Source organism: Hypomesus nipponensis, chromosome 23 (assembly GCF_054491055.1).
Source record: "Hypomesus nipponensis isolate SF chromosome 23, ASM5449105v1, whole genome shotgun sequence".
Lineage (NCBI taxonomy): Eukaryota > Metazoa > Chordata > Actinopteri > Osmeriformes > Osmeridae > Hypomesus > Hypomesus nipponensis.
In genome coordinates, this window is record NC_140383.1 from 6,701,915 (window position 1) to 6,722,998 (window position 21,084).

Sequence of the window (21,084 nt, forward strand, 5' to 3'; positions counted from 1 at the left end):
ATAATTTCTTATATATGTAAGTTATATATGATGTGGTGTGGTAAACTATAAATCAGCTTAAAAAGTAATTTTCAGGACATTTTATGGCACACTCCGGTCTCAGCCTAGCGCTCAGTCAGACTACTCTGCGGACCGTTCTTTGCTCATGCGAGCCGCCAACCTGACAGGGTCATCAGACGGGGGGAGGACTCGTCTTTAGCTCACCAGACTGCAAGCGAGACCAGGCTAGACTGTACTCACTACTGTACAGGCGAAGTTGAAGGCTAGGGCGCTCTAAATCCCACAGCTCTGGGGCGAAACGGGAAATTATTTACTGATGGATATATTAGCTTGACATAACTGTTTGTTGGAACCCGAACAATATATTTTAGGAAATCGATTTATTTTCTTCTTTTAAAGGGCCTTTTTGGGTCTGAGAGTCGAACTGTTAGCTAGCTACTAGCCTAGGTTTTGCTTAGCTTGCGTACCTGAGTGCGATACAACCTTGCACTACTAGAAGAGATTTCCATTGCGGGAGAACTGAAGAGCTAATTCTCAGGATAAACGAAATATTTTAGCCGGAATTCCTTTTTATGGTGTAAATATTTTTGCATTCACCGTGGTTTGTTAATGCTGTATTTGCCCGCTAGCCGCCGGTTTACAGTAGAAGCTGCTCGCTGCTGCGACTCAATGTAGCCACCTTGCTAATGGGCTAGCCAACTATCAAATGTCAGAAATTTGTATGACACTGGTTGACCGTATGCATTTGACATAAGATAATCGAGGTTTCGCATGTTAACAATTTTTAAGTGATTTGATTTGAAACCATAGATAACCAAATTGAACAAGCTGATGTGCCAAAACAACTAAATTAACCAGAAAGAGCACACAATCCTTCATTATAACGTGGTTTAAATTTTTTCCAAGACTATTTTCTGAGCAATCAACGCACATCATTGAACAAGCAATCACGGACAGTGTGTTAGAATGAGGCTGAACTGTCCTTAGAATCGGAAGTCTTTTTGGACATCATTGAACATGTCGGTCTGGGCGGATGAGCTTGTCTAGCCCAAGACGAAAAGGGGGCGAAAAAGACTACATCGTTTGGAGAAAGCGCCCGACCCAATCCACCTAAAGCATCTCGCAGATATGGCAGTCTTGGGCCGAGTTTCGGCATTGTGGCTATATGCCATCGTTCTCCTCAGCCCAGTTGCTGGTAAGTCATAGCTTCGCGTTTCCCACCTTTCATAATATTCATTTGTCGCTGATTTGATTTGACTTATTCTGACATATTCAGTGGGTAGATACACATGGCAGCTACATGGAAGTTTCACCTTGAGGTTATGCAAGGTTTCTGCTGTGTATCCGTGTCTTCCCAGGAATCTCACACAGTCGGCTAGCTCCTGTTTAGCCTTGACGGGTTAAAGATAAGAGCTGTTCCTGTGGGATAATATTGACAGGAGAGAGGAATAGAGAAAGAGGGAGATGTTCTTCTTACTCAGCTGACAGTAAACAGACATTTAAGACTAGATTTTTTAACTGATCAACTGTTCAATTGATCGTACTCAGTTCGTACTCCAGCCACTAGCCAGCATTGCCACCCAGTGGATTCTCATTTTATATTAAAACTAAACCACCAGAACATTCCCTGGTTCATCTTGGGTTGGGTGGCAGACTGTCCCGATGAGTCTCTCTCTCTCTCTCTCTCTCTCTCTCTCTCTCTCTCTCTCTCTCTCTCTCTCTCTCTCTCTCTCTCTCTCTGTCTCTGTCTCTGTCTCTCTCTCTCTCTCTCTCTCTCTCTCTCCTCTGTGTCTCTTCAGAGGAATGTGTCTGCAGGTTTGTGGTTGGAGATGAGATGTGATCCTTCAGACTGCAGTGGTGACACAGACTGTGATGGGAGAGAGAGAGAGAGTGCATTTGCGCGTGTGTGTGCGTGAGTGTTAGGGAGGCAAGAGAAAAGCATAGCTGTGCCAGGTTTTTACTGGTAATTGAGTTTCTCTTTGGAAATACATTTAGTTTGGGCTCATATTGACCCTCTGCTATGCCAGTGTACACCACCCCCTCTTTGGCATAGTGCAAACCACACACGCCTATTTTTCACATAATCACACACACACACACACTCACACACAGCTGACATCAAGGTTCAATGTCAGGCAGCCCGTCATGTTTCATAAGACGGCTGTCCTTGTAGAAATCAGCATCTAAGATTTGAAAGTGACTTGCACCTTTTTATGCACAAGTCTTCTTTTAATAATTCATCTGAATCAATGGGGCATTGTTATTACTGGAAGCAGGCAGGAACAGAAGTTTCGTAACAGAAGTACCCGTCAGCTTCTAATCTGTCTCTGCTCACGAAGCAGGAGTGCCTTACATGGAGGGGGTCAGATGGCTGAGCGGTTTGGTAGTTGGGGAGGGGTTAGGGAGTCGGGCTATTAATCAGAAGGTTGTTGGTTCAATTCCCGGCCGTGCTAAATGACATTGTGTGCTTGGGCAAGGCACTTCACCCTACTTGCCTCGGGGAGAATGTCCCTGTACTTACTGTAAGTGGCTCTGGATAAGAGCGTCTGCTAAATGACTACATGTAAATGGAGGGTTCACAGTCTTCTCTCCCCCCAGCCTGGTATCAAACCATGGAACTCAAACTCCCCAAGGTGCCAAGGGAGCCAGTGCATGGCCTCAGGCCTCAACTGGAAGTCCACACTCATATATTGGTCCTCGAACCACCACTATTACAAATATAGTCCAAACCCATGGGCCGAGACCCTCCACAGACTGAAGGGTTTGGAATGGTCGGTGCACGTCCCAGGCAGAAGCCACCCATGTTCCTCTTCCCTCAATGCCCTGATATAGGCTATGCTTTGTAGACTGTTTCCTCGTGTCTCCTGGATCGTCTGGTAGCCTCACTACAGACGTCACTGTCTGCTGCCCTTTATCATGCTCTTTACAGGGGAGATGGGGTTTTCCACAGGCAGGAAACAGATGCACCACATCAAGCCAGCCACATCATACAGCGTCTTATCTGAGGAACCTCATCTAAGTGACAACCAAGTCGGCAAACCATTCAGTTCCGTCATCAAACCATCAGATGTTCTGTCCTTGTGCTCTTGTTGAAACCACCTGCGGTTGTCATGGATGTGGGGCGGGGGGATCGCAACCGACGCATAAAATCAGGCACATAAACACTGCAACATGATTACCTGGGAAACACACATGGGGGATGTTTGAAATAAAACATTTGAAAAGTTTGCAAACCCAAACTATGATAATTGGACTTATCATGCCTCTTTGGGATCTCAATGGTGCTCACTGTGTCAATTGGTTGAATTAATGAGGGAGGGTAATAAGTCACTTGAATTTTCATGAGTTTGGATTAAAATTCCGACTGAATATTCTGCTGTGGTGAATTTCTGAACATTGGCATAAACGCCGAAGCTGTCAAACAGAAAGGGCTCGGTTCACTGCAGAATTATTCATGGCTCCTTAGCAGCATGCTCCCCTCTCTCTTTTTCACGTTCTTTCCCTCTCTTTCCTGGTCTTTCTTTCTCTGTCTGGCTTTTTCTTTCACTTTATATGGGCTGTCCACAGTAGTAGCTGGTGCAACTTTAACGTGAATAATGTGTACTACTCTGTAATGAATAATAATAAAGGCGTTTCACATGCTAGACTGAAGTGTGTGATGATAGGCGTGGAGTGGTGTGGTGTGGAGTGGAGTGTGCTCCTTCGGTCTCAGGGTGAGGTTGTCTTTGAGCTTGGGCAGCTGGGAGGAATGTCAACAGTGGTTGTGGGGGTTGGCAGGAAGTTGGAACCAAAGAGGTTGAAGTTGGAACAGTAAGTGACTTACTGAGAGCTCTCCCTGACTGTCCCTCCCTCACGTCCACCTCGCTTCCCTGCTCCATCTCCGAGACGTTCCTGTCTTCCTGTGTTCTGATCTCTCTCCCGATACCGGCTCCTCCATCCCAGCCCAAAGCACATTCCACTTTCCTGTCTTTGTGATGGTGTGTGTGTGTGTGGGTGTGTTTTGAGCACAAGAGGGATGTGTTGACATGGTGTATGTGTGTGTGTATTGAGCTGGCTGAGGTGTGTTTTGTCAGGGCTGTGAAGGCTGAGCGGAGCGCTGTACTGGGTTGCGTGTGATGGGGTCTGCCCGTGTTTGACATTGCGTGTTTGTCTGCAGCGAGCGAGCTCCCACTCTGGGCCACATGCTGGGAGCGGGACACTGCTCTGAACAATAACAGACGCCCTCACACACACTCACATACACACACACACACACACTCTTATACAGAGACACACTCACTCATATACACACACTTTTAGAGACATGTAAAACTGAGAGTTTGTAATATGTAAGATGTTGCCGTTCCCCGAGTCTGATAGGCATGACAGTCGGTAAGTTGGTGTGTGTGCATGTGTATTTTACACTGCAATTCAGCTGCAGCAGGATTTAGACTAAACAATGTGCCTCTGCCTGGCGCTGGTGGGAGGGTGGGGGGGCGGTGGGAGGGAGGGAGGGGTGGTGGGAGGGAGGGAGGGGTGGTGGGAGGGAGGGAGGGGTGGTGGGAGGGAGGGAGGGAGGGGTGGTGGGAGGCAGGGAGGGAGGGAGGATTGTGTCCTAGAGAGGGGGAGGGGAGAGACATTCCCTTGTGGTGACGCCTTCTCCTGACTATTTCTGCTGGCACTGAACAGATTGAATGTGTGTGTGTGTGTTTGTGTTTTGGTGTGTCCCCCTCCATGCTCCTTCAGCCAGGGATAGACTGCCCCCCTCCAACACATTTTGCACACTAATTGAAAAATTATTTCACTGGTGGAATGCTCTTTGGCCCCATCCTGTACTCTGCTGATAATAAGGATTGTTCACACTGATTTCCCCCTCTGTCTCTCTCTCTCATTCCCTTCTCTCTCTCTCTCTCTCTCTCTCTCTCTCTCTCTCTCTCTCTCTCTCTCTCTCTCTCTCTCTCTCTCTCTCTCTCTTTCTCGTTCTCTCATTCCCCTCTCTCTCTCTCTCTCTCTCTCTCTCTCTCTCTCTCTCTCTCTCTCTCTCTCTCTCTCTCTCTCTCTCTCCCTCTCTCTGATTCCCCTCTCTCCCTCCCCCCCTCAATGTTTTTCTCCTATCCCCACCATCTCCCCTGCCCTTTAATGTTCTGTCCACAAAAAGCAGAGCAGTCTTGAACTCCCAGTAGACATTCATGTTATTCAAGTGTACGGTAAATAGCTCCAGGCTGCCTGCCTCTGTGTGGCCTATTTTTCTCAGGTACCTCAACATCACAGACACAGGTCACAGTTTTCATGCAAACGTACCTGCTTGTTTTGGTAAGGGTCAACTGAAGGGTCCTACACACACACTACTGCTCCACACACAGAGGACAGGAGTCCCCTGTCCTGTACTGCCCTGCTCTCCTCCCATCTGTTTCAGCCTTACAGCTAGCTTAGTAGACAGACAGACAGACAGACATATAGACAGACTGAGGCAGACAGGCAGGCACACTGACAGACAGACAGACAGACAGACAGAGGCAGGCACACTGACAGGCAGACAGACAGACAGACAGACAGACAGACAGACAGACAGAGGCAGGCACACTGACAGGCAGACAGACAGACAGACAGACAGACAGACAGACAGAGGCAGGCACACTGACAGGCAGACAGACAGACAGACAGACAGACAGTGGTGTTGGAGTCGTGGTTGGAAAGCTTAGCTGTTGGCAGAGGACACCGGAGGCCAGTTCACACATGCTGGGACGCACACACACCCACACACACACACACACTACCAGGCTGTGTTTGGGTGGCTGGCCAAGGTCTAGCGTATTGAGCCTCACAACAAAAACAACCTGGACCGATGGCATTAGGGGCTGCTGGTAGGAAGGAAAGACACTGTCTGACTGCAGATGCATACACACACAAGCCCACAACCACACACAGTTCCAAGCATGTTCTTTCATCAGGTCCAACTCCTCATCGCTCACGATTACACAGCTTGGTTACACCGTTTGTTACTGTGAAGTGTAGGAGGATGAACAGGCTAGTCATCCTTCCTAGACTGATGTACACCACTCACACACACACGCACACACACTCAGGAAACACCTGGAATGCTGAGATGAAGGCTGAGTGTGTGTTGAGGTGCCTCGTCGTGTTCAGAAGCCATGGAGAGCTGGAGAGCCCTCCAGCAGAGTCCTCCAACACAGAGCTCTGCTCAGGAGCCAGGCCGTCGCTTAGAGACATGCCCGCCAACCATGGACATACACACACACACACACACACACAGGGCTTGCAACAAAAACATTTTCCTCACTGTCCCAGTACTTGACCTGTCCCAAAATTTAAATGATAGTGTTTTTGCATTTTGACATTCTGACACCTTTCACTGTGTGGAAAAAAAAGTTGTGGAAAAAAAGATTAGAAAGGTTTAAAAAATATTTTCCAAAAGGTTGAAAAAAAGTTTTTAAAAAGTCAGTTCCCCCACTGTAAAATACTGTGTATAAATGAAACTTGTTATACATAATGATCACAGTAACATCACCAGCATCACTGTATTGCTTTATAAATGGCCATGTATGCATTTTATATTCTTATGGTCTACTGTCCCAAAGTCTGTCTTAGACATCTATTTCCCCACGCCGTTAATTTTGAGCCCTGCACCTAACACACACACACACACACTGCTCTCAGCAGATCCCCATAGTGACAGAGGGGCTGGGTCAGACTGAGGAGGGAGAGAGAGAAAGGGGGAAACAGAGACAGTGGGAGGTGGAAGAGTGACACGCATGTCTTTAATGCCCTCCGCTGGTGTTGGCCTGGGACTCTGAGAGCTGCTTGTTACTGCACGTTCACCATATTCAAACTGCCTGGCGCAGGACCACGCACCCCTGACCCCTGACCCACAGTTGGGATAATCCTCTCTTCCTCCTCAGAGCCCTAAGGTAAACAAGTCTGCGAGCGGCTTATCTGGCCTGGTAGCTGGTTATGGCACAGAGGATGAGTGGGAGCGCCTGATGGCCTGGAGGTGGAGGGCAGGTCTGAGAGCGGCTCGTACAGTCTGAAAGCTGGAGGACCATATGCAGCCGACTGGCTTATAATACATTTAAAAAAAGAGTTCTGCGATGGACTAATCTGGTCTGGCAGTGGAGGCGAGAGCATCAGCAGGGGCTGCTCCGAGTTAATACAGTCAACACTACTGTCAGCACTAGCTCTCTCCAGCAGCAGCAGCCCGGCCAGCCCCTCCCAACTCCCTTCAATCCCGCAGTCTGCAGTGTTGACACGTACTTTGACTGGTTGTGGACCCTCATCCAATTCCCCCCAACCCGCCCCCTCCCCCAGCTCCAGCTGCTCAGTGTGCCGCCGCCCCAGCGCTCTGTCTGCACCTGGCCCCTCTGGACACAGTGGGGACTGATGTTCCAGCAGCCGTCTAATCTGCATACAGCAGGCGTCCTATGCCTCCCTCCCTCCATCTCTCAGCCCTCCTGCCGCACTGTATGGTCAATCTTGTCGGTACAGTATAATAGAGGCTGGCCTCATCTGAATACAGCCGTCCATCGCTCTCTCTTCCGCTCCCTCCTCCCTCCCTCACCTCCCCCCCCCCCCACTTCATTCTCCCATCCCTGCTTCTCCGTCTTGAGGGGTGGTCTCTGGTGTAGGGTATTGTGTACTCCGTCTCCCTCCCAGCTGGCCTTGTGCTCCTCACATCTCTGATCCCTGCCTGGTCTGGAGGCCACTCGCCCCCTTTCATGTCGCTCCACGCCCCGTCAGGAGGGCTACCTTTCATAATGAGACCTCCTGAATGTTCCGGAAAGAATGAAAACATGCTAATGTGAACGTCCCATGAATAGTGGCGGTGTATTAGCCAAAGACGGCTGTTTTAATTGTGTGTGTGTGTGTTTAAGCGGGAACACAGTGAACAGGAGCTGGAGAACTTGCGCTAGCATACACTACATTACGCTAATGGGCCGGGGCTGTCAAAGGCATGTGTACTGACGGAGCAGGAAGTCTTTAAAAGGGCAGGGGTACCTGGCTGGGCTTGAGGCCAAGTCATCATAGCTGGTTCTGAGGGTGTAGTAGACCATGTGTCTGGTGTGTGTGTGTGTGTGTGTGTGTGTGTGAACCTCGGTGTACACAGCCCGTCTCCTGCCTGGCTGGTGGGATCAGTCAGAGCTCCTCGGCTGGCCTCCTAAAGAAAGAGAGAAAGAAAAGGATGGATGGATGAAAGAAGAGAGTGGAAGTCAGCCGCTGTGTTCAGTCGGAGCGGGGAGCTGTGACTGAGGAGGCGTCAGATCAGAAGAGGAGGACGCGTCTATCCATCCCTCCAGCCCAGCCCCCTGCTGCCATGACATTTGCTAAAGCCGTGTGTGTACGTGTCTGTGTGTCTGTGTGTGTGTTTTCAGTGTGTCTGCTCAGTGTTTCAGTCACTGGCGGTGAGATGGAGACTAGACATCGAGGACATGTCGTCACTCTTTGAGCCGGGATTCGGTGTCACTGGCGTGCGCGTGCGTGCGTGTGTGTCCAGCAGCCTTGAACAGGGTTCTAAACTGTCACCCTGTACTGAGCTTTAAATAACACCTCGCTTACACCGCCAACATGGAAAGACGAGCACAGGACCAGCCACAGACACACACACACACACACAGACACAGACACAGACACGCACACAAGTTGGCAGACAAGCAGGCAGGCGAATCACTCTTATGTTGTCCCCTTCTCTCTTGTTTCCCCCCCCCCTCTTTTTCTTCCCTCTCCCAAATGGCGGCAGTGTTGCTGAGGGGAGTCTCCGCACACTCATTAGTGCATTACTGGAGCCTGGCACGCTGCCAGTCTCTCTGTCACACTGGACTCCTTGGGAACCTGGGGAGGGGGAGAGGGAGGGGGGGGGGGGAGGGAGGGAGTCTTTTTGGAGGAGGAGGAGAAAGAAGGAGGTGGCCAAGGGAGGGAGGAGAGGAGAAAAATAACCTTTTTCCCTTTTGTAGAGCTGTGGTTGAATGCTGTTGGTTTAATCCCCCTCAGAGAGAGCCTCTGTAAGGCCCTATTGTCACACTGGGGAGACAGAGAGAGCAGATTACTTTTGCTTCAAGCTTTTTACGGATGATTCCCCCCCCCCCCCTTTTTTTTGGGGGGGGAAATATGAATCTATTGGACAAAGCTTGACGATGGCTGCATTGAGAGGCTGACAAACCTGATCAGACTTATCTTACACAGCTTCTCTGTGTGTGTGTGTGTGTGTGTGTGTGTGTGTGTGTGTGTGACTGTTTTGCTGAGTGTTGCTGGGGCTAAAGAAAAGACATTATGGTAATCCGGATTCTGTTTTTTTATTCCAGGCCAGCTCCGTCGCCTTCCTTCTTTTTCTCTCTTTCTCTGATCTGAGACAACAGCCACAGGGCTGGCCGGGAGCTGGCTCACAGCCTCTATCCTATCCCACATCTAGGAGGGAGATAGGAAGAGAGAGGCAAGAGAAAGGCGTGCTCATACAGGCTCATACAGGCTCATACTTGGCTCAGAAGTGTCAGCTCTGAGGTGAAAGAACTAGCTACCAAACTAGAGCTCGAGGACTGAAGAGGAGCGTAGTGAAAAGAGAAGAGAAGGGAGAGGAGGGGATAGAGAAGGGGAGAGGAGAGGTGAAGAGTGAAGAGGTGAGATGGAGAGGTGAGGTGGAGTGGAGAGGTGAAGAGTGAAGAGGTGAGATGGAGAGGTGAGGTGGAGTGGAGAGGTGAAGAGTGAAGAGGTGAGATGGAGAGGTGAGGTGGAGAGGAGAGGTGAAGAGTGAAGAGGTGAGATGGAGAGGTGAGGTGGAGAGGAGAGGTGAAGAGTGAAGAGGTGAGATGGAGAGGTGAGGTGGAGAGGAGAGGTGAAGAGTGAAGAGGTGAGATGGAGAGGTGAGGTGGAGAGGATAGTTGAAAGGGGTGAGGTTAGGTGAGGAGGTGGAGAGGAGAGGTGAAGAGTGGAGAGGTTAGGTGAAGAGGTGAGGAGGAGGTGGAGAGTAGAGAGGACAGGTGAGGAGGAGGTGGAGAGGACAGGTGAGGAGGAGGTGGAGAGGACAGGTGAGGAGGAGGTGGAGAGGACAGGTGAGGAGGAGGTGGAGAGGTGAGGTGAAGAGTGGAGAGGTGAGGTGAAGAGTGAAGAGTGGAGAGATGAGGTGAAGAGGCGACTATTGATAACCCTCCGAACAAGCATTCTAGCTGACCTTCTCCTTTCCGACTCAAAAGGATGTTTAATGAAGTAAATGAGAGTGGCAGCCTTGAGAGACACATGACCAGAGACCGTGTGTGTGTGTGTGTGTGTATGTGTGTGTGATAGAGGCGGGAATGCTGAGGCTGATACAAATGTTGTCTTGCTTGCTAGTTACTTGTGCTGACCCAAACACTCACTTCCTTTGAAGCAAACTTTAAACATGCAGTTTTGGCAACAACAAAAAAGGCCTTATCACGAGTGGCCTCAAAATGTACAAATGCAACATAAACACAACATAAACTGGGCATTATTTGAAAGTAATTGTGGCTCATTTGGCTCAATAAATCTATCGGCAACTGCTTTAATATTTGACAGTTGAAAATTCCACGGCGAGTCCATATTCACAGTTTAGCCTCTCCCCCTTTACAAAGGCACCAGAGAACAGGACAAGGAGAGATCGCTCACTTTGCCCGACAGACGGTTGCAGGGATTGGTGGATGAATAAAGGATGGATGGACAGATTAGGGAACAGCAGGTCCAAGGAGCGACAGTGTGTCACTGGCTGCGAGGGCAGGTGTCCCCTCTGCCCCCTCTCTGCAGCCCCTCTGCCCCCTCTCTGCAGCCCCTCTGCCCCCTCTCTGCAGCCCCTCTGCCCCCTCTCTGCAGCCCCTCTGCCCCCTCTCTGCAGCCCCTCTGCCCCCTCTCTGCAGCCCCTCTGCCCCCTCTCTGCAGCCCCTCTGCCCCCTCTCTGCAGCCCCTCTGCCCCCTCACTGCAGCCCCGCTGTGCGCCTGGAGCACCGAGGGTCCACCAGGGGTAGCGTGGAAGGAGACACTGGAGCGAGGAGACGAGAGACTGGAGCAGGGAGGGATGGGTGTGAGGAGAGGCTAGAACAGAGAGAGACTGGAGCAGGGAGAGGAGAGTGGCACGAGGGGTGGAGAGAGAGAGAGGGAGGGAGAGACTGGAGCAGGGAGAGGAGAGTGGCACGAGGGGTGGAGAGAGAGAGAGGGAGGGAGAGACTGGAGCAGGAAGAGAGATGGAGCGAGAGAGAGAGAGGACTCAAACAGGGAGAGGGGGGGGGAGGACAGGGACAGAGAGAGGGTCAATGACAGGCAGAGAGACTGGGCCTGCCAGATCTACTGCCTTAGTCTGGAAGGGAACCTTCCATATGAGTTGGTAATGTGGGCTAGTTAGCTGCTGGTGGCTAACACACCAAGGGGATAAAGTGTGTGTGTGTGTGTGTGTATGAGCCCCTCACCCAGCAGAAGGGCTCTGTGTGGGGGGGCTGCAGCTCTGGTCTACAGACTTCTGTTAACAGCTAGGCCCTCCCTTCTGTCTCTCTCTCTCTCTCCCCCCCCCCTCCCTCTACCGTCCTGGAGACTGCACCTGCCACCTGGGGCTGAACCTGTCACACACACACATATCAATATGTCTCATTGTGGCCATGTAGGGCTACTGCTACACTCCACCTCTCTCCTTTGCTGAAACACTGACGATTAATTTGCATTATGAAGGCCCCTCCAGACCCTCCCTACCTCCTAATTTCCCCACGTAGCCTGTGTGTGTGTGTAGACATCCTTCATAGCTGTTCATCGTCATTAGCTGGGCCCAGACAGGAATGACGTCCGTCTTCCTAAGTGTGGGTGACAGAAAGAAGCAGCGACGTGCTGCCATTAGTGCGCCTGTGTGGAGGGAGGTAGGGAGGGAGAAGGGAGAGAGGAGGGAGGGAGGGAGGACGGAGAGAGGAGGGAGGTAGGGAGGGAGAAGGGAGAGAGGAGGGAGGAGAGAAGGAGAGAGGAGGGAGGGAGGAGGCAGGAGAGAGAAAGGAGGGAGAGAGGAGAGAGGGAGGGAGGGAGGAGGGAGAGAGGAGAGAGGGAGGGAGGGAGGAGGGAGAGAGGAGAGAGGGAGGGAGGGAGGGACGGAGGATGGAGGGAGGGAGGGAGGGAGGGAGAGGGGAGGGGAGGGAGGGAGGGAGGGAGGGAGGAGAGAGGAAGGAGGGAGGAAGGAGGGAGGGAGGGGGAGAGAGGAGAGAGAGAGAGAGAGAGAGAGAGAGAGAGAGAGAGAGAGAGAGAGAGAGAGAGAGAGAGAGAGAGAGAGGAGGGAGGGAGGGAGGGAGGGAGGAGAGAGGAAGGAGGGTGGAAGGGGGAGAGAAGGTGAGGGAGAGAAGGGAGGGAGGGAAGAGAAAGGGAGGAGAGAGGAGGGAGGGAGGGACAGAAAAGAGAGGAGGGAGGTAGGGAGGGGAGAGGTAAGGAGGGAGAGAGGAGGGAAGGAGGGAGGGAGAGAGGGAAAAGAGAGGAGAGAGAGAGGAGGGAGGGCCCAGGTGAGCATAGCCGCAGGGCAGAACTCCAGACACCTCGAGTACACACACCAGGCCTTTGTTGTCTGACTTGAACACAGCACAGACACACCCGCCCACGGAAGTCTGGATACCGGAGCCTCACCTTAACCACAGCTGGCCTGAGCTCTGCGACCAGGCAGGCAGCCAGATGATTGGCTGAGACGGAGAGAGAGGGGCGTGTCTGATTGTGGCCCCTCCCATTGGGAGAGGAAGCTACCTTGTCATCCGCGGTGGGGGGTGATGTCACGGGATCGAAAGGCGACTTTCATGTTGCCTGTTGTCGTGTCGTTAGACGAGGGCAGAGTCTGTGTGACTCACTCTCCTTCCCACACAGACAAACACACTCTCACACAGAAAGTGTGTCAGTCTGAAGACAAGGTGTGGATACATTCATGTCAGGTGTTTAATTGTTGGCAGTGTCAGAAACACCTTCAGTAGCAGGCAGTTATTCATGAAGCTTAGTCAGAGACGATAAGGACAGGAGGAGAAGGTAGAGGTGTGTGTGTGTGTGTGTCTGTGTGTGTGTGTGTGTGTGTGTTGCTTAGCTGAGATTGATGACCAGCTCATATTCACTGTCTGATAGATAATATATGGATTCCTCAGTAGGTTTGACATTTTCCAGTGTGTGTGTGTGTGTGTGATGCAGGGTGTTTGATGTCTAGCGTGTATCTAATGCAGCCCTTCCTGAGTGATGTCAGGTGCTCAGATGATTACTGCATGCCTCCCTGCCGACCTCAGAGTGGATATCATCATCCCAGCTGACAGTGTTGTTGACCTGTATAGCACACACACCCTCACTCTCAGCCTCTCTCCTCATTCTCAGCCTCTCTCCTCACTCTCAGCCTCTCTCCTCACTCTCAGCCTCCCCCCTCACTCTCAGCCTCCCCCCTCATTCTCAGCCTCCCCCCTCACTCTCAGCCTCTCCCCTCACTCTCAGCCTCTCCCCTCATTCTTAGCCTCTCTCCTCACTCTCAGCCTCTCTCCTCACTCTCAGCCTCTCCCCTCACTCTCAGCCTCCCCCCCTCACTCTCAGCCTCCCCCCTCAGTCTCAGCCTCTCCCCTCAGTCTCAGCCTCCCCCTCACTCTCAGCCTCTCTCCTACCTCTCAGCCTCCCCCCTCACTCTCAGCCTCTCTCCTACCTCTCAGCCTCCCCCCTCACTCTTAGCCTCTCTCCTCACTTTCAGCCTCCCCCCTCACTCTCAGCCTCTCCCCTCACACACAACCTGCTTCTGTTCTCCTGACCAATGAGGTACTTTTCCTCTTGTTGTTTGGCTATTATTACTGTACCCCCCCGCCCCCCCAGGAGAACCCGCGCACCCCCTTTAGCTGTGTTAAAGCAGCTTTAGGACCCCCGGTGTCTGGAGGAGCTGAGTGTGTCAGAGCTGGTAGGAAGGGGCTCAGACAGACTGAGCTGATAACACACACACACAAACACACACACAAAAACACACTCACTCACGGCAGGTCATTCCTAGGCCAGCTGTCAGGGTACAGTAGGACGATGAAGGGAGGGGAGGGGGGTGTGGTGCGGTGCGGTATGAGAGGCATTAAGAGGGTGTTACACACCAAGGCCAGGGGTAGAATCTGGGGGGGTGGAGAGGGGGCAGAGAGGTAAAGGGGCGGGAGTCTGGGCAGGGGGTTAGAGACGGGCAGGGGGTAAAGACTAGGCTGCTCTTTTGTTTACTGCCAGCCCAGCAATCTGTTTTCCCCTCAGACCATAAGCTTCCTGATTACAAGATGGCCGCTGCTAAAGTGGACCTGAACCTGGTCTTGGCCTGCAGGGCTCCAGGAAGGCCAGAGACATCCGCCTGTCCTACCCAGGACTCCTTACTCAGTTGATGATTGTGACTGCTTTGGACTGAACATGTCAGTTAACACCGACTTGACTCGAATGTCACTTAGGACTGGCCGTATCAAGCACTGCACCAGAGCACAGTTCAGTGAACATCCCTCTTAACTCAATCTCTAAAGAGCGACTGACGAGGGGGGTCATCTAGAGCTTCGCTTCTGGAACATTATTCCGCCCCAGTGTCAGTCCTGGGATCCTTGTGAGGGCGCTGGGCTGTGTTCCCTCCTGGAGGTCCGAGGTCAGAGAGAGAAGGAGAGAGCACCTCCTCTCTCCCTCGTCCAGACTTTGCACGTCAGCCTGGGGTGTGTGTGTGTGTGAGTGTGCGAGGCTGTAGTTGTGTGTGTGTGTGTGTGTGTGAGACAGGCTGTGTGTGGGAGTGTGTGTGTCCTTGGCTGTGTTCTATCCCTGTTAGGGTCCAGTGAGTTGAGGAGTCCCAGCAGCGTCGCTAGGCAGCCTGAGGGGACAGTAGGAGATCACTGGACAGGCTTTCCACATCACAGGCCACACAGCCTCTCCTAATTATATTATTTCTCTGTTTGTTCCCTTGTTCCCCCTCCCTCCATCCTCTAAGAGCACAGAGGATACTGGCCTCCAGTTCTTCACTCTCACAAACTCTGTCCTTCCATCGCACGACCGCTGCTTTCCCCCTCTCTCTCTGTCTCTCCCTCTCTCTGTCAGTCTCTCTGCCCATTTCTTCCTCTCGCTAAGGGCCAGTAGTGTAGTAATTGCCTGTGTTAACGGGTGAATGTGCAGGTCTTGTTTAGAGAGCAAAACAGTGTATTTCCCTCTCTCTCTCTCTTACCCTCTCTATCCCCATCCCTCCCTCCCTCTATACCTACCGGGGATGGAGAATGCACAGTGAGGGCGTGTTGTCCTGTAGTGTTAGAGTCAGACATGGCTGCCCGCACGACTGGGCCACGAGGCAGCGAGGCACGTGGGCCAGCCACAGAGAGAATCCCCCACTCTGGTGAGCCCATGTCCAGGAGCAGAGACGTTTGTTTTTGGGTGCAAGAGAGATGATGTCGATGCCTGGTCATAGTTCTACCTGCATCCTGACTGAAGGTGATCTCTACTCAGGGAGAGGGAGAGGGAGAGGGAGAGAGAGGGATAGAGGGAGAGGGAGAGAGTGAGAAGGAGAGGGAGAGAGTTCATGAGGAGAAAGATTGTAGATTAGGCTGAAGGTCCTGCTACACTAAGGCAGAGTTGACTCTTATCTCTGAGAACTCTGCAGCTAGACAACCCACCACAACCTTGGCAGGATAACAACATTGCACACACACACACGTACATTATCAGTAGCAGCAGAAGGAGCACACAGGCCTTTTCACCTCAAAGCCATCAGGACAGTGTCTTGTTTCCTCCTAAACATAGCCAGCACTGAATTTGCTGGGAGAATGAGAATGAAACACTCAAAGATCGGATCAGATATCAGAATCAAATTTGGGTTATTTGCCATGTAGATTTACACAAACACCGAATTTACTGTGGCAGCAAGGTTCATAACATCTTGTATGGCAGTAACACAGTAACACCAAAATTCAGTTTTGCCCCAGATGAAGTGAACTCTGTAAAATCCTGTTTATTCCTAAACAAAGCCTGTAGTCAATTATAGAAACTTTCCTGGTGTTGAACCAAGGGACATTCTCTCAAGGTCACCCAGTCCAGCTGTGGGTCTCTTCTCCTGGTCTAGGTTCTCCTGATGTAGGTTCTCCTGGTCTGGGTTCTCCTGATCAAGGTTCTCCTGGTCTAGGTTCTCCTGGTCTGGGTTCTCCTGGTCTAGGTTCTCCTGGTCTGGGTTCTCCTGGTCTGGGTTCTCCTGATCAAGGTTCTCCTGGTCTAGGTTCTCCTGGTCTGGGTTCTCCTGGTCTAGGTTCTCCTGGTCTGGGTTCTCCTGGTCTGGGTTCTCCTGGTCTGGGTTCTCCTGATCAAGGTTCTCCTGGTCTAGGTTCTCCTGGTCTGGGTTTTCCTGGTCTGGGTTCTCCTGATCTGCTGAGAGGGAGAGAGGGGGATGAGGACCTGGTGGTGTTCAGGGGGGAGCTGAGGTTAGTCAGAGATACTCATCGTCTGCCTGATGACTAACTCAGCTTGCTGCTCTGTGTTTACGCTCAGAAAGCCCCTCTGTTCCACACAGCTCTTATCACGGATCAGCTCCAGCCCAAGCAGTCTGCCTGTAGAGCTCACACACACACACACACACACACTCACACACTCACACTCTCACACACACATACTCACACACACTCACACACACACTCAGCCCCAAAGATCTCTGTCCACAAGCATGACTCTGAGCATTTCTTGACCTCCATGCCGTGATACATCAGTCTGTGTGTGTGTGTGTGTGTGTGTGTTTGTGTGAGAGGGGGGGGGGAGAGACAGAGGAAAGAGGGAGAGAGAGGGTGAGCGAGGGAGAGAAGCAGAGGGCGAGCGAATGTGAGTTTGCGATGAAGGCGAAATAGAAAGCTTACCTACTCCCTCTTTTGGTTCTCCAGCTGTTGTGATGGTGCCTATTCACCAGACGCTTTGTAGATGTGTGTGTGTGTGTGTGTGTCGGTGTGTGTGTGTTACCAGTTCAGGGCAGGTGCACAGCTCCTCTCCAGGTGTCCTATTCTGTGTGTTGAGCGTTGAGACAGACTGAGGAGACCACCTACTGTACAGTCTCTGCTGCTGAATCTCATTAACTTTGCTTCCCTGCTATAGATTCACAGACCCCCCTGCATTCTACAGCCAACACACTCACTGTTCAGAACACGCACACACACACACACACACACACACACACACACTGAGCGGCCACGGCCAGAAAACAAAAGCTGTTTTCTCCTTTTGAGTAATTACAGTTATTATCAGTCCTGTGTTTGTGTGTGTGTCTCTGATGAATGTACAACAGACAGATTGACCAATGAAATAAATGTGTGTGTAGGCCTCGGTTCGCTGGTTAATCTGGACATCTCACATCTGACTGTCGGATTAATTGCACGGTTGGAACATTGGAGGGACTTCATCACAGTATCTGTCCTTTGTATAAATATTGTCCTCCCCCCAGAAATACAAATATAAACTGCCCTGTCCTCCTGGTCAATATGTAAAAAAACAAACAGATTCTTGTCTCTGCTGATCCTCTGTGTAAATGGTGTTGGGGCCTGGATGAGAGAGGGCTCTGTGTGGATCGGTGTGCAGGAGCTGTGAGACAGGGAAGGGGCCGGGCTCTCACTGCGTCGCTGTCTGTCAACGGCGCTTTGTTTGGGAGCGGATCAGCTTGGTGTAATAGGGACATTAGGATTCAGTATTAACCCTCTCTCCCTCCTCCTCCCCTCTGTCCTCCCCCCCCTCTCCTCCCCCCCAGCTGCCCAGAGCGAGGAGAGGGAGTGTGCCTTCAACGACCAGCAGCAGCAGTACGACGAGCAGCACGTGGGCGGGGGCGGGGCAGGGGGCGGGGCAGGGGGCGGGGCGGGAGAGTGGCGGGCGGCCAACACCACGGTCCTCTGCAGCAAAGGCTCCCGCTGCTACGGGCTGTGGGAGAAGAGCAGGGACGGAGACATCCACCTGGTCAAGCAGGGTGAGGCGTCCACACACACACACACACACTGACACACACACACTGACACACAGGTACGCACACACACAGAGGTACACGCCGAAGTGCAGTTGGTCAACCGATGCACAAACCTGTCCACTACCCCACCACCACACAATATCCTTCTAGGCAGTCTGTCAGACTCCTACACACACACACACACAATCTGCACAGGCACAGGGCCCTTCCTCTTCCTCACGCCCCCGCCCCCCTCCCCCCCTCCCAGGCTGCTGGACGTTCATCGGTGACCAGCAGGAGTGTCACGAGGACCGCTGCGTGGTGACCACCACGCCTTCGCAGATCCAGAACGGCACCTACCGCTTCTGCTGCTGCAGCACCAATATGTGTAATGTCAACTTCACCGAGGACTTCCCCCCGCCCAGCCCCACCAGCGCCCAGCCCCTCTGTGAGTCACACGCACTCACACACACACACACAGAGAGACACGCACGCACACACCCACCCACACACGCATGTCCGCACACACACACAAACAGGTACATCCTGCCTTCCAGAAAAGGTAAATCCCTGGAGGAGGATGTTATCAGGTCAGGATACAGGAAGGAAGGATGTTTAGAGAGCCAGAAAGAGCCAAACCTCCGAGGTACCCCCGAACTCCTGAAGAACCCTCCTCATAGACTCTGTAGACCAGTAGCTCGTTCTGATCATACATTCCGCCCATACATTACCTCTGACCTGGCCTGGTCTGGTCTGGCCTGGTCCAGCTATTGTCTTTATTGCATCCGGTCTCTTGTGCTGGGCCTGTGAGCGGGATGGAGGGTGTTTTAAGGTTAGCTGTACAGTATTGTACTCAGGATATCCTGCTTCCTCAGCTCTCACTGTCTCTCTTTCTCTCTTTCTCTCTCTGGCTTGCTGTGTCTCTCTCTCTTTCTCTCTCTCTCTCTCTCTGGCTTGCTGTCCCTCTCTCTCTTTCTCTCTCTCTCTCTCTGGCTTGCTGTCCCTCTCTATCTTTCTCTCTCTCTCTCTCTCTGGCTTGCTGTCCCTCTCTCTCTCACACCATGCTGTGGGCCGACCCACTGCTCAACTCCCAGCACACTAGATGGTGAAAAATAGTGCTTTTATGTGACATAGTACTTTCTGTGAGACATTGGGTGCACTTGATTTGTTCTTGTGCCCCCCTGTGAGAGCGAGCGCGACTTCAGAGATGCACAGCCGAACGTGCCAGGCCGGAGGGAGAGAGGGTGGAGGCTGTTGTAGAAAACATGCAGTTGAAGGCTCTCTCTCTCTCTCTCTCTCTCTCTCTCTCTCTCTCTCTCTCTCTCTCTCTCTCTCTCTCTCTCTCTCTCTCTCTCTCTCTCTCTCTCTCTCTCACTGCTCCTCTCTCACTGCGTATCTCCCCTCTCCCTCTTTCCATCACCCTGTCTTCTCTATTTTTCCTTTCATCTCTCTCTCTCTCTCTCTCTCTCTCTCTCTCTCTCTCTCTCTCTCTCTCTCTCTCTCTCTCTCTCTGTCCCTTTATCCATCACCCCCTCCCCGGCTCTCTCTTTCTCTGTCCATCTATGTCTCTCACTTGCTCCCTCTGTTTATCTCGCCATCCGTCCCCCTCTGTTTAGCCCCCCCCAGTCCCCAGCAGGGCCAGATGAGTGAGTGAGTGAGTGAGTGAGTGAGTCAGGCTGCAGAGACACACAGAGATGGATCCTAGTGCGTCTGACCATTGGCTGCATCTGTCAGCTGCTGGACAAGGAAGTGGTCTGCCCTGGTCGGCCCCAGCACAGTGTAGGCCACTGATATAGATCTGGCTCTGACAGACACACAGCGTCTTGCGGGAGGGAGAGAGACAGAGACGGAGAGTGGCAGAACGAGAGAACGGTTTGATCAAGGGGTCTGTTTTCGAGTCTCAAGCCTCAACGTCTCCTTTCATGTTGACTCACTGCTCTATTCACGTGAAGCGTTTTGTTGGTAAAAGATTGGAATCTTATAGTCCAGAGCTCACATGAAGAGGGGCCTCTCTCCTGGCTCCTAGCCAGTCCTGGGGGGCCCCCGTGGGGCTGTGTGTGTGTGTGTGTGTCTTAGATGGACTGGGGTGGGGATGGAAGATTAAGCAGACGTTGTCCTGTCCAATCATCAGCCTCACAGATGATGTTACTGGGCAGAAATCCCCCAGCTCTCTCTGTGACTAGTTGGTGGTCTCCCCCAGCTCTCCTGCAGTACCCCTGCCCCTGGCAAATGCACAAGGATGCTGTGCCTGTGTTGTGGTCACACACACACAGGCAAGGCTCCTGTGTGTGTCTGTGTGTCTGTGTGTGTGTGTGTATGAGAGAGGAGGCCTGCTGCCACTGCCAGTCAGTGTACGGTATGGAGGTGCTCTGCTGCTCAGCTGTTGTGAGTCTCATAGTTTTCAGAGACTGTTTGTGGACAAACCGCAAAGTGTGTGTGTGTGTGTGTGTCCATGAGAGGGGTCGGGGTCAAGTGTTGAGGCGGAGCTGGGCTCAATCAGATGTGTGGATGCAGGGTCTGATCGATCAGCTGTAGATTAGCTCCCGGCAGTTGCTTTAATTGCTTCGTAAGGAATGCAATGATGAGTTTTCTGGTGCTAACTCTCTAGCCCTATCACGCCCATGCACCCCCCCCCCCCCTTCCTCCAAGGCGTCTCCATAAAACACACCCAGACTGCATCACCTGCCGCCACAACGGCCCTGCCATTCAAATTTATGATCCCTCTTTCTCCATCTATTGATTTTACCATCCAGGCCTGAAAGGAAAAGAAAGGTCCATTCCGCTGAAATGTGATAGGGGGTAATTAAAGCTGGTTTGTATTCATGAGAGGACTGCACCAGGAAGGAGTGCCGTATTACAGTGCTCTACCCCAGATCCCAGACTGTGTGTGTGTGTGTGTGTGTGTTTCCGCCCAGACATTCCAGTTTGTTTTCTTAATGATGCTGTTTGAAGTGGCGGCGTGTGCTGACATGCAGGGCGGAGCAGAACGGTAAAGCAGACAGACAGGCTGGAGACACCACCGTCACACACACACACACACTTCCCTGACCTGAACCTGAGCCTGTAATCTTGTGTTTTACTCCAGTAGTCAAGTCCAGGACTGCTCACAGCTTCAAATCACTGTTCTAAACCTGTCCTCTAAACAATACTTGAAATAGTTCAGTGTGTCCCAGTGTTCCCCAGTGTTCCCCAGTGTTCCCCAGTGTTCCCCAGTGTGTCCC

At 52.0% G+C, this 21,084-nt stretch overlaps 1 protein-coding gene across 3 annotated transcripts in view; it reads left to right on the forward strand.

Annotated features, from left to right (window-relative positions):
- The first annotated feature begins 216 nt into the window (after positions 1–216).
- The window catches only part of bmpr2b (bone morphogenetic protein receptor, type II b (serine/threonine kinase)), a 37,532-nt gene continuing 16,664 nt past the window's right edge, over positions 217–21,084 (forward strand). For all 3 annotated transcript variants that reach the window (XR_014741621.1, XM_084688968.1, XM_084688969.1), the window contains exons 1-3: positions 217–1,195; positions 17,675–17,887; positions 18,132–18,311. Coding sequence is in view for 2 of the 3 variants with exons in the window: in XM_084688968.1 (XP_084545094.1) it covers positions 1,129–1,195; positions 17,675–17,887; positions 18,132–18,311 (460 nt within the window). In the remaining variant the exon portion in view is untranslated. The remainder of the gene's footprint in view (positions 1,196–17,674; positions 17,888–18,131; positions 18,312–21,084) is intronic.